The sequence below is a fragment of the Harpia harpyja genome, chromosome 14 (assembly GCF_026419915.1).
Source record: "Harpia harpyja isolate bHarHar1 chromosome 14, bHarHar1 primary haplotype, whole genome shotgun sequence".
NCBI lineage: Eukaryota > Metazoa > Chordata > Aves > Accipitriformes > Accipitridae > Harpia > Harpia harpyja.
This window is the reverse complement of record NC_068953.1, coordinates 36,351,708-36,364,980: the sequence shown is the minus strand read 5'-3', so window position 1 is coordinate 36,364,980 and position 13,273 is coordinate 36,351,708. Positions and strand designations below refer to the sequence as shown.

The following is a 13,273-nucleotide window of genomic DNA, read 5'->3' as shown; positions in this document are numbered from 1 at the left end:
TCTCACCTTCATGTTTAATACTAAATTCAGTTGTGATTAATAGCTTTATTAATGATCCACAAATCAGAGCTAGCGGTAATGTAACAGTATTTGCATGTAGCGTAAGTTGTATACGTTAAGCAAGCCAAGGCAAAACTTGAGTAGCTTTGGAAAACTTGATCCACTTGGGTGAACAGAAGATATAAAGAAACGTGTATTATATGTATCTGAGAGAAATAATAGGAATTAAATCTTTACTAAATACTTTTTTTTTGCAGTGCAGCAATGAAACACATTTCCCATTGGAAGCCATTATCAAAATCTTAGATTTGAAAAGAGTAATTGGACATTTGTAACGTTGGCAAGAATGTCAACTGATAGCAGTTAATATTTAGAATACCTTGAAAATTAATAGCAAACACTGTTTTTATGGGTGGAAGTTGCCCTGAGGCAGATTTTTTTTTTATCTACTTTTTTGTCCTGAGGGGCTTTTGGCACTTTCCTCTGGGGCTTGTTATGGGTGCGCTTGGTAGAGACAGATGGATCACATATCTAATCACACATTTAGTCCCAGGTGTCAGTTAAGTTTCCTTCAGGTGTGTGTAGAGGTTTTTTTGAAGAATTTTCCAAGCCATGAATGATGATGTCACTTGTTCATCTGAGAACACAACCTCAAGAGGCTTGAACAGCGGATCTCCCTGAAGTCCCTAGAGATCCATGTTGCATCTGTGAAGTCTTCATTTCAGAATAGTAATCGAAAGAGCAATTTGAATGGATCAAGTTTTTAAGGGCTAAATGCTTTTACTGCCTGCTGGATTTTTCTTCATCACAGGGTGCTCTCTCTGAGAATTGAATTTTTCTGCATCACTGTAGTGTCTGGATTAGTTTTACTTTGTGTATGTATGTTGTTAAAAAAGGTTACAGGATTACCACTGTGAATCCTGTTTTGGTTGATGAGTTGGTCATGATTTTCACCTGTTGGCACAGGCTGGCTGGAGTCAAAACAAGCAATGGAAAAAAGTTGTCTCCCTCTTCCTACTTTTTGGCATATGGCCAGCATAAATAATACTTTTAAGGGACTAAAGAGGTTTGTGTTTCTGTTTCCAGCAGTAAAACAGTCATTCATGGAGGTATTTACTTCTATGCTGTATGCCTAACAAGGTTCATTATGTGACAATACAGCCATTAGTTACCCAAAAAATACTCCTGTACCTGAAAATATAAAAATTATTTATATGTTAATTATAATCTCTGTGATGTAGTGATCTTCTGATATGTATTACATGTCTAAATTACTAATATTTTCATTAGATGAATGTCATAATTTTATAATAAGCAGTAGATTACTGCAGTTGTTGTATATACAACTTGTACCATTTTCTACCATTTGGAAAGTCAACTTAAATACACCATTTGTGTACTGATGTTATTCTAAAGTAGTAATATTAATCATAAATCGTTAATGGCCAATAGTTAAGCATCATGTCGTGGTTTAACCCCAGCTGGCAACTAAGCCCCATACAGCTGCTTGCTCATTCCCCCCCAGTGGGAAGTGGGGGGAGAATCGGAAGGGTAAAATGAGAAAACTCCTGGGTTAAGATAAAGACAGTTTAATAGGTAAAGCAAAAGCCACACTCACAAACAAAGCAAAACAAGGAATTCATTCGCTACTTCCCATTGGCAGGCACGCGTTCAGCCGTCTCCAAGAAAGCAGGGCTCCATTACGTGTAATGGTTACTTGGGAAGATAAAGGCCATAACTCTGAATGTCCCCCCCTTCCTCCTTCCCCCAGCTTTATATGCTGAGCATGATGTCATATGGTATGGAATATCCCTTTGGTCAGTTGGGGTCAGCTGTCCTGGCTGCATCCCCTCCGAACTTCTTGTGCCTACTCACTGGTGGGGCGGTATGAGAAGCAGAAAAGGCCTTGACTCTGTGTAAGCACTGCTCAGCAATAAATAAAACATCCCTGAATTATCAACACTGTTTCCAGCACAAATACAAAACATAGTCCCGTACCAGCTACTATGAAGAGAATTAACTATCCCAACCAAAACCAGCACACATCAGTATGGATTATGACAGGGCAGAATTGATGGAAATGCTGTGTGTTACTATGAAATAGAAAAAACCCAAAGGTTAGAATTATCTCACTGGTATTACATACTGTACACTTAAGACAATAGTCAATAATAATGAATATTTTCTCCTCCAGGGCAAAGGAATATGAGAGTTTGATGGAAGCAAAAAATGCTGTCTCTGATTCCCCATTTAAAGCCAAGTAAGCATTTAACTTTATATATTTTAGACATACACTTTTTTTCCCCCCCTGTCTGTGGCAGAATTGCTTCTGAAACTTCCAGTGGAGCAGGTGTGGTAAGATTCCCACTCAGTATGGGGCATATTGCCATCTTGAATTACAGATGGGTTTCTAATACAAAAGATCAGACCTTACAAATGCAATTTTTTGGAAGGCATTGTATATCTTAAACCATGTAAGATGAAATAGCAAAGAGAACATATGCTCATCCTTTTCTTACCTGGAAGCAAGAAGGTTCCTGCTTTTTACTTCCAAGACTGGTAGTGAAAAATCAGTACTGGAATTCTGGGACTGAAAAATCTTATGTTTGGCTTCCATTTGGTCAGAAACAAAGGTTCCTATAGTGAAAGCACATATATTTTAATGCACAGATGTCTTAATCTGGCATTGAGCTTTCTAAAGAATAGACCTTTTTATTTTCTAGGATAAGGCACGCATGAAAACAGTTGGATGGTACAATTAAAACAAGACCTATTTTCACTGACAAATTCCTCATCCTTAGTTTGAAACTGAAAATTGCTCAGCTTTTGCTTTCAGATTCCATTGAAACTGGTTGGCAAAAGATGCAGAATATTTGGATTTCCCAAAAGCTTTTGATGAGGTCTATCACCAAAGATTTTAAAAGAAACTATATAGCTGTAGCATAAGTGGAAATAAGTTAAAAAATTGAAAAGAAGTGGAGTGTATGATCAGTCCTTGCAGAACAGGGAGGTTACCAGTGGAGTTCTGCAGTCCTGTGATGTTCAACATATTCGCAAGTGACTTGGAAAAAGAGGGCAAGCAGTGAGGTGACACAGTTTGATGATGATAATGATGATGCAAAGATATTCAGGATAGTAGGGACAGAGCTGATACCGAATGATAATTTTGAAGAGAGTGAGTGACTCAGCAGTAAAATGGCAGGCAGGTGAAATTCAGTGTATATTAAGTGCTACAAAATGGAGGGGGAAGGCAGAACTCAATTATATCTTCACATACAAAGTGGGGGTTTGAACTTACAGAAGTGGTAGGTGGTTCCAAGAAAATACCAGCTCATTACTCTTAGCAGTTAAAGGAAATCCTTTGTTAAAATTATTTAGAAAGGAACAAAAACAGAACAAAGAATGTCATTATGTACAAATGCCTGGATCATCTACGTCTTTTGAATACTATGTGCAGTTCTGGTTCTTCATCTCAGAAACTATATGCTAGAATTGTTAAAGGTTCAGAGAAGGCAGGAAAGGAAATCATTAATAATTTCTGGTATAACTTCTGTATTAGGGATTAAGTAAACGAGTACTCATTCTGGAGAAAAATGTGGTAATAGGAGGAATTTTTAATGGGGATATGTTACAGAGATCTGTAAGGTCATAAATGGCATGGAAAAAATGGATGTTGATTCTTTGCTGTCCTTCCTGGTACCAGAATGAGGGAGCATAGAATGAAGATGGAGCCAGCTTCAAAAGAAACCAAAGACAATGGTTGTAGTGTGCAATTCAATGTATGGAACTCATTGGCAAAAACCACACAGATGCTAACAGTTTACCTGCATTACTGCAGTTCTAGCAAACTACATCCAGCCCAAGAAACTCGGAAGCTGAAAATGGGGAAAGAAACAGATTAGTGAAGAGGATTATGCATGCTTGCCCTGTTCTTAATTTTCCTGAGACATCCATTTACAGTTTGCTGTTAAACAGGATAGTGGGCAGATGGTATGCCTTTCTTAGAGTTGTGCTCATGAAGTCTGTAGCCGGTTAGTCAAGAGGCTGTGGTGTCTCAACAGTTGGATTCAAAAACCTTCATCCTAAAATTACGACGACTTTCCAGATTGGGGATATTTGACTTCAGACTGAGGTAATAACCTGTACCAGATCCTGTATGTTTTGTGGTTGCTTCCATCACTCATAAATTGCTGTTACACTTGAAGGTAGCATTTTTTAGAAGTTACTGTTGGTTAAGATGTTCAGATCCTTGCTGTTAGGCTTCCTTGGTTGTATATACAACTAGCCTGTATGCAGTGTCTTTTATATAGTCTTTTCAATAGTTTGAAAACCTGCTGCTGAATCGTGGTGTGTATTTTAAAATTATAAAAATCCATCGCTGAGGTTTGACATAAGGAAATGAAACATCTCCACCAGATGGCACACCTGCATAAACACATTGGGGAAGAAGGTTCTGTTGGCTTCATTTCTTAATAATCAGCACTTCAATTTTCAAGATTAATTTCATGGCAGATCAAGACTTCTAGATTTGTAGCTTCTGTGCTTTGCTTTTCTTTGCTATCAGAAAATAAAAAATCAGGGTCTCATTGTCAGAAGGTAGAAATGCATGCGTTCGAGTGACTGAAAATACTGATCAGCTGTAGTCCTTCAACTTTTGTTTCTTTCTGACTTCTGATTATCAGTGATGTACTTTGGTCAGTTGCATCTCAATTGCAGTGCAACAGAAACTCAGATTTTTTTTTTTTTTTTTTTTTTTGGTAATCTCTTGACTGATCCTGAATTTACAGTTTCCATTTCTCTCTACTTACTGAAATGCTAGTGTGCTTTCAGGCAGAATTTTCTGTCCCAACGGCTTTCATATTTTCCTCCTTTATTGCCTCTGTTAGGGCTGTGCCCTTTTAGATGTGAACTAGTGTGATGGCCACTGTGTAGCTCACTTTCATCACAGATCTTCTGGGAGTTTTCTTTTGCAGTCTTCATGTAGAAACCTAGTGATCTGGGAGATGCTTACATCTAAATTTTTAAAACAGTTTCAGATATCATAGGTATTGTCACTTCCAAAATTACACAATTTTTACCTACCATGAGGGTTCAAATGTTTGTGAGCTTCTTTGAAATCAAGGGGGTAACAATGGGAGCTCAAGTCTGAACTGACTTTTTAAGAAGGAGAAGACTGTCTGTGAGTCAACCTGAAGCCCATTTATTTCTATTAAAATTTGTTTACTTTACACAATACATAATACAAAATGGAAGAAGGATGGGGAAGGGTAGTTTTATCCCTTTCTGCAAGGGAAGTGATGAGAGGGCAAGAAATTTCATGAGGCAAGAGGTTTAGCCCGGACCATATCTGTTTACATAGAGAAACATACTCTTAATATAGGAAAAATTAATAGGAAAACACCTTTTTAACAGAACTAAGTATAGGATCCCGCTTAATCAAGAACAGTAGGAAGAAGAATCGGCTGAAAGAAACAAACAGTAGTAGATCTCCACTGAAACATTATTACATTAACAAGCTATGAAAATAGTTAAGACTATTGCCTTTTTAGCCAGAACACAGTGTACTGTACTATGAGCTTATATTAACTGCTACTGTACCTGGCTGAGGGAGAGCAAACTCTTGCCAATACTAGGACTCTTAACAGCTTTCAGGAGATTTGTTGAGAAAAGTCATATCACAGAATGAAGGGGGTAAAAACTGAGAGTGCTAAATGTGTTCTTTGTGTCAAAACAAATGCCAATACTTTTTGTTTATCTCAGAGGAAGGTTTGATGTATTCAAATTGGAGTGGAAGTATACTAATGAACAGAAAATACTTTTTAACTTAGTGGGCTGTGGAATTTAAAAATGAAAAAGTTTTCTTTTTAAATTCCATTTAAAATGTGACACAATTGGTAGGTGTGTTTATTTGCTTAACCGAACCAAATGATTAAATATAACTTTCTTTTATGCTTCCTTGCTTATGCCACATTTCTTTACTCACTTCTCGCCCCCCAAATTGATTGTGTCTTTGCAAACAACTAAAACCATTTATGGAATGCAATTTCTTATCTGATTTTAGTTCTTAGTCATGTTGTCAGTTGTTGCAGAAGAAAGACAGAACCCAGAATTAGTCTTTGGCAGGTAAAAAGCCTTTTTAGATCATCTTTAAGATTAAGCCACCTTAGTATTATGAGACCACTGATTTCCTGCTGCAGCTGATAGACTGTTTCAGTAGTTCTTACTAGTTTAAGGTTTGCAGATTTATAAAACCTTTTACACTAAGGAAGCACCGATCCAAGTGCTTTTGAAGCTTCACATTGGTAACACACTAATATCAATAAGCAGACAGAGTTTATCCTGCTTTGATAGACATGGTATGTATACCTTTTTCAGTTTCAGAGTACTGAATCTGATTCCTGAGTGGGATTGTAAACACTGGTGAGTAGTTCTTTTTTAGAAACAAGCGTTTTAGAAGATGTCTGGAACAGATTTTTTTTTTTTTTTTTTTTTCTTTTTAGGCTCTATTAAAAAAGTTGTGTCCCTTAATGAGGGGCGGAGGGGATAATTCCAAATACTGCCTTATTTAGTAGGTATTTTGCTCTCTGAACTATTTAATGTGGCAAGAGGGGCTTTCAAGGAAAAGGACTATGGATATTCTCACCTGGGAGCACCCAGTCAGTTGCTCCTGACCTCTCTCTACTATGCATTAACTGGTTGGTCACTGGTGGCACTTAGGTAATTTTATAAATGCTGATGGACTCTCGATGGATTTGTAGTATTAATTCGTATTCTCTGGGAACTGATCTGCATGTAATTATTTAGTGTCTAGTCTGTTAAGTTAGCCTGTCAAAAGATGTGTTGGTGATGGCTCTTTCTGTTTGCAGCACTCTAAGGTGTTCATCAGAGCACATTGGTACAAGGGAAGGAAAATGTTTTCACAATGTTAGTGTGTTATTTACATCTATTTCATATCTTCTAATCCAGAGGCCATATATTTCAGTGTTGAGGCAATCTGCAGGTAGTAAAGTGTAATTGTCATCCTTTAATACAAGCATGGAAACTAAGGTAATAAAAGATTGTCACATGCCTAAAGGGAGTTAGCAGGATTGCAGGGAAAAAAAATTTAACCCCCTAATCTAATACTTTAGCCAGTCTTTCCTCATGCAAGAAGGAATTGGGTTTTTTAACTTTTTTTTTTTACTTACCCTTTTCTTTAAACTATGTAAAGGGACACTTCAGATAGTATGGAAATGGGAACCACTATTATCCTGAAAAAGGACTGCAGCACAAAAAGACGAGAGTTAGGAAATGAAAAATTATTTCCTGTAAGAGTCTACTGGAGAAAAGATGGGAACGTAGTGTGAAGTTTGTTCTCGCAGAGGCCCAAAGCTAAATGCCTTTAACAATACAGTTCTTTCTTATTTTCATTATGGTATATCAGTGCATTCACAAGATAAACTTACCTTGTAGGTTTTCTTCATGTAGTAGGCTAGGGTCCAGTTAGGCCAGTTATAAGATACTATACCAAAATACTGATTACTGGTAAAAAAAATCAGATAATCTCTGAAGCTGGAAGTATTTGTGCAAAATTTAGTTTCCAAACAGCTGTGTGAACTATAGAAGAGCCGAAGTGTAAATAAAATAAAATTCAATTAAACTTTAAAAAAAGATAAATACCTGCTTTATGGTTGGATGGATGGTAGATTTCATCTTCAGAGAATTGCTAGAGCACTTATAGGAATTCAAATAAATAAATTCAGAGAATGATCTTCATAGGAATTTTTCATCGTTCTTCAGATAGCTTCCATTTCAAAAACTAAAGGTGCGTGAAACTGTCTAGCAGTATTTGGGACTATGTCAAGATGTAGAATGGTGTTTTCCATTGCTTACCTAGAGCGATCGGAGTGTGCCACATGTGCCACCGTGTATATTAATTTTACTGCAGGGGGTCAAACTGCAGGCAGTACAGAATAGTGCAGGGGCTGTACGTTGCTTTAAGAGGATACAGCATAGCTCCGTTTTGGACTGGGCAGGAACTGTCACAGACTTTCTCAGTTCTCTCCAGGCACAGGCTGCATTGGGAAGAATTGGGGCTGTGTGTCCGGCTGGCATCTGGCCGCCCTCAGCGGGAATGTATGGGAGGAGTAACCACTCCTTCCGTACAGGAACTGCACAGAATCCAGTGCTCTGCCGAGTCGTGCTAATCCTTCCCTGCATACATTCAGTGTACAGCCAAGAAATGATGGATTTAAATGTGGAAGTGCTGAAACACATTGATGTTGCTATTTCAAGGCTTTTTTTCTAGAGATGAAAGGTGGCCTATAAATATTAACAGAGATCTTTTTCCTTTAACTTACAAAATATATTAAATGTGCTAAAAATATTTAGCCCACGCTAAAAAGAAACCCTTAATTCATACAATACTTTGTTTTAATTTTGTTTATATATTTGCTATATAAACCTTTAATATCAATATCCTCATTTTCCCATTTGCAGTGCAAAAAGATCAGATAAAGTATTTGTATTTGCTGAACATACTATTTATTAAAGTTTACATTATGGTAACATTCCAAGACCAATCAGTGCCTTACGTCCTTTCTGATATTTTATCTGCATTCTGAATTATCTGTTTGTGGGCAATACTAAAATCTTAATTAGTGAGATGTAAATAACTTTAGATAAAAAGACATTAACTTTAACTTTCCCTTTTATTTAGCCCAGTAAATTTTCAGTTATTTATCATTCCCTGTACAGAATAGGAAGCACTGGAGGAATGCAAATTGGGGGACAGAAGGAAGATTAAATAATTGTCTTGAAATTTTTGGATTTGGACTCAACTGTATTTCCACGTAGTCACTGGATCAGGTATTGATACCATGCTCTATTAATCTACAGTGCATATAAAGAGTGCACAAGGAGTACAATATGTACAGAGAGGTCTCCCTTTCCAAATCCATTCATAGCAATGATAAATTGTATATCCAAGCACAAGTCATCTTGCATAGATTTCTAGTCCTTTGAAACAGTCCTAAAATTATTCTTATTTCTCTGATCGTGCCAAGAAGTCAGTATAAAGGATATTAAATTAAAATAATTTTTCTGAGGTTGACTTGGTGGGAGGAGGGTTTATTTCCTTTCTCTTACCCATGTGATCACATAGCATATGTTACCTGTTTTTGGCAGAAGACCAACATACAGTAGGATATGAGGATGTAAGAGGTAATTCTTTAATGTGGCAGAACCAAAAATTTATTCTTCATGTTTCTTACTGTATGATGCTGAACACACACTTAGAAGGTTGGAATTTTGCTAAAACTGTCCAGAAGGACTTTTAGAAGAAATGGAAAGCTGGAAGACTTTCCTTGAGATTTAATGGGTTGTACAGCTTTTTTTTTTTTTTTTTTTTTTTTTTTACTGACAGAAACTCAGTGTGATGTTTAACTTACATAGCACCTTTGTAGAATGAAGAGAAAGAAAGGGAATTTGTCAACAGAAATAACAATGTAATATGATTATTTTCTATTTGAGTCCTTGTGAGTAGTGTTTTGATAAACCTTACACATTTTGTATGCTGATGCCTGATGTAGATTAGGAAAGTCCCTTTCTTTAGCCTCTGTGGTTAATCCTGGTTGAATTCCATTCCTCTGATGTTAAATGAAGCAAATGGAAACCCGTCTTCCTGTCTTCTGTCATGAAGTTACAATATAGTGTGGTGGTTTTCTTCAGTGCTTTATATATGCTTTAATCATGGAATTTGGGTAGATGTTTCAGAGGGAGAAAGTCTTTATTTTTGCTTAAAGTGCTAGGATATTGCCAAGTCAATAGCCATTCTAAATCACATTCTATGAGAATACCTGAAATACTCTGCTTTTAGATCATCTTTCTGGACTGCAGCAATTCAACTTTTCACTGGTGCTGCAATCCACTCCTTATGCTCAGCAGTTAGTGGTCATCTGATTTACTGTCCAATTTCTGCAGTTATTTGTGTTTTGGCTTTTAATTTTTTTTCCCGTTTTAGCTCGTGGCTTACTGAGTTAGACAGAGGTTTCCTCCAACCTCATTTTCCACAGAGGAAATAGCAGTGCAGAAAATCTCATCAGGACATAATCTCCCTTTATTTTTCTTGTCATAGAAAAATCTTGGCTGAATATTAGTGTACTCAGCTGACCGGATGATAAGAAGTTCAAGACTCAAAATTCTGCAGGTTGTTTTTATTTGTACTTCAAAAAAATATGTGTATTTTCAGAGTCTCTTGAAAGCTTTTAACAAAGCTCTTAATTTTTTCAAAGAAAAGTTACAGAGTACCTGTTTCCTATTGATTAAGTGGAAATTCTCTATTCTTGCCTCAAATGAATGTTCTGATTTTTTTTTTTTTTCTTTATACATGTGACTATTGTGGTACGTTCCTCAGCCATTCCATTTCATTTCTCATCTCTCAGAGACTAGTTAATGTAATTTTCTCTTTGCCATTACTCTGTGGTCACTTTGTGAATGCTTTCTGGCCCTTTTACACTGATGATCTCCCGTTTTATGATAAGCATTGATAGCCTTCCCCTCTGTTTTTCCTTCCTGTAGAGCTATGTTTGCTACTAATCGCAACAGTATTTCTCCCATGCATCCTGCTCAATTACCAGCTTTGTCCCACTTCCGGTACAAATTGCTCAATAGATCAAACCAAAGGTTCACCAAAAGCTGAGCCTGTCATTAAAAGGCAGCCAGTAGCAGATATTAAGGCAACAGTTGACAAATATATAGCAAGTACTGAATGATACTTCCTCCCTACTTCGTCAGTCTCCAGTTAAGGGACTCTGTTTAGCATTTGTATCATCTGCCTTAATGCGTCTACAGATGTAGAAGTCTACATCTGAGCTAATTGCTGACTTCACATTCAAGGCAAAGAAGGATAAACCATGAGTGTGTTTTGACTGCTTTGTTTTAGACCTTAGGATGAGATGAATGGTGCCTTGGAACTGCATGTTTCTCCTTGCTGCCTAGCAGGAGAGCACAGGTGAATGGCCCAGATGTAGATGTGTAAAATGGAAATGAATCCTAACCCATGTGTGTCTACATCTCTCCCAGCGCTGCATTTTGGCTTCATTACTGACCCTCATTAATAAAATGCCCTTCCTGAGGTAGTCTACAAAGTCACTACTTTTCACTTATTCAAATAACCCTAAAGAGCTATTTGTTTTATGATGCCTATAAGAAATTAGACAAGTAGTCTGCTGTTCTATTTCCCTTACTCATCTCAAGAGCGAACTACTTGGCTAAGTGAGCGGAAAGGATTGAATGTTGGAAGAAAAGTAGGATGAAACCATGTTGAAAATGAAGATTGCAAAAACTAGCAGGATAAACTGTGGAGGGAGAATAGGGAAATTGACACTATTTAACAACAGAAACAAACATGTAGCTAATAAAGAAGTACCTTTAGGGCTGTACTGTTCACACTATTTCTATGCCATTTCGCTGAAAAAGTAGATTGTGAAATATCATAGACACTCTAAGCTGACTGTATCTCCTTGCTGTATTGCATATTTTACACGCTGTTCAGTATAGATGATGGTAATACTTTTACACAGATTTTCATGATTGCTTTATTGAAATTCAGTTAGCAGACTTTCATTACAAAGATGGAAGTTTATGTGCTCAGGAGAGTTTTTGCTTTAACTGCTCTTTGTTTTCTGTTTAATGTTGAAGGTTACAGCGATTAGCAAAAGACATTTTAAAGCACCTCCAAATGCAGGATAGCTGTTCGCTGGGGAACAACAAGGTTTCTGCTCTGGACAGGACTTTGGGAGAGATCTCTCGTATTCTGGAAAAAGAGGTATTGTGACTGTTCCTATATAACTTACGATTAACCTATAAACTGTTGCCCTCAAATGTCATCAGTTTGGATTTGGGAATGTTTCAAATGTGTTGATGAATACGTGACTTCTGTGTAACAATCAGTGTCTGCTATTACACTTTCCTGTGGTGGTTGCAGCAGTGGATGCTTTTATTTAGACATCAGATTTTATATAGGCAGTTTTGCAGAAGTGCTGAAAACACGCTTGAGTGATATTAGATCATCTGGATAATGACAAGCTGTACTGGCACTGTATTTTCCTTGGGATTGTTTTTAAACTGGGTCATTTCAGTCATCTAGTTTATAGTGCATACCGACAAACAGCTTTTACAATAAGGGGCCAAAACAATTAGCAGAGAACAGGAAAGAATTGGAGCCAGCTTTGCTGTCACAGCCACCATATTGTGGTGTTATGGCTGAGTTTTGAAGGAGCACAAATCTGTTGAGTTTTCCTAGAGTACAACAAAGCCAGTAGGTCTTTGGTGGAGGATGAAGTTATAATGTGCATAAATATGGGATATTTCTATGTTTTGAATTTTTTTCGAAGTGCTATGTTTGTAGAGCATGTTTTGGTTTATGGTAAATGTTGGATTTTTTTAATTTATAGCATAGCATTTGCATCTTTTTTACTGTTGTATCATGTCCAGTCTGCTGCCACAGTGCTTTGTGTCTTGTAATGCATTATTTTTGCTCTATTAGGACCACGGTGTTTGAGTTTTCAGCTGGAACACTGTGTTCTGTTCTCTCTCTAACCGTTAGAAAATACTTGTCTTTCATATCAAGAAATCATGAAAATTAGTTCTGAGAGAAATCAGATTAATGAAATCTGAGGAGGAGGGTTGCGTAATTGTGGTTCAGAGTTGGTGTCTGTGAAGATGAGAGCTCTGCTTGATGCTTTTCACAGCTTAGTCAATGTGGAACACAATTGCTGAGAGCGTATGTTTTTAAATACCAAAAGCTGCCTGGGATGCATAGGGTTCTGATGTGTATTCTCGTAGTTACTTTGAGCTGCTGACCAAGTTTAATAGTGTTTTTGAAAGAGCTGTGACATTTTCAAATTTTGCAGTGTTTGCGTTAATTATTGAAAAAATAGTTTGCTATTTATTTCAAAATACAGAAATCATGTTGTTGCATGAAGACTATAAAAAGATGTATCTATTTTGAAATGTATCTAAATAATTATTGGAAACTGTTTTTGGAAAGTGGTGGTGTATCCACCCTCTCATCAGTAGATGTTTTCTGAGATTTTTTTTTTTTAAATGAGACGTGAATTGCAGCTAATTGTTAATCATTAATTGTTCGCAACATTTTACTGCTTGTTGAGTCTGCAGGGGGAAATGAAAAGATAAATTTGATAGTATCAATAGACATGCATTATTTTGTTGTTGATTTGGGTTTTTACCCCCAAAACATTACTCTACCACTGGAGAAGTATTACTATATCCA

At 36.8% G+C, this 13,273-nt stretch overlaps 1 protein-coding gene across 8 annotated transcripts in view; it reads left to right on the top strand.

Moving 5' to 3' along the window:
* The window catches only part of SCAPER (S-phase cyclin A associated protein in the ER), a 171,174-nt gene that overhangs the window by 81,520 nt on the left and 76,381 nt on the right, over positions 1–13,273 (top strand). For all 8 annotated transcript variants that reach the window (XM_052807636.1, XM_052807632.1, XM_052807630.1 and 5 more), the window contains 2 exons: positions 2,195–2,260; positions 11,680–11,806. In XM_052807636.1, the coding sequence (XP_052663596.1) occupies positions 2,195–2,260; positions 11,680–11,806 (193 nt within the window). The remainder of the gene's footprint in view (positions 1–2,194; positions 2,261–11,679; positions 11,807–13,273) is intronic.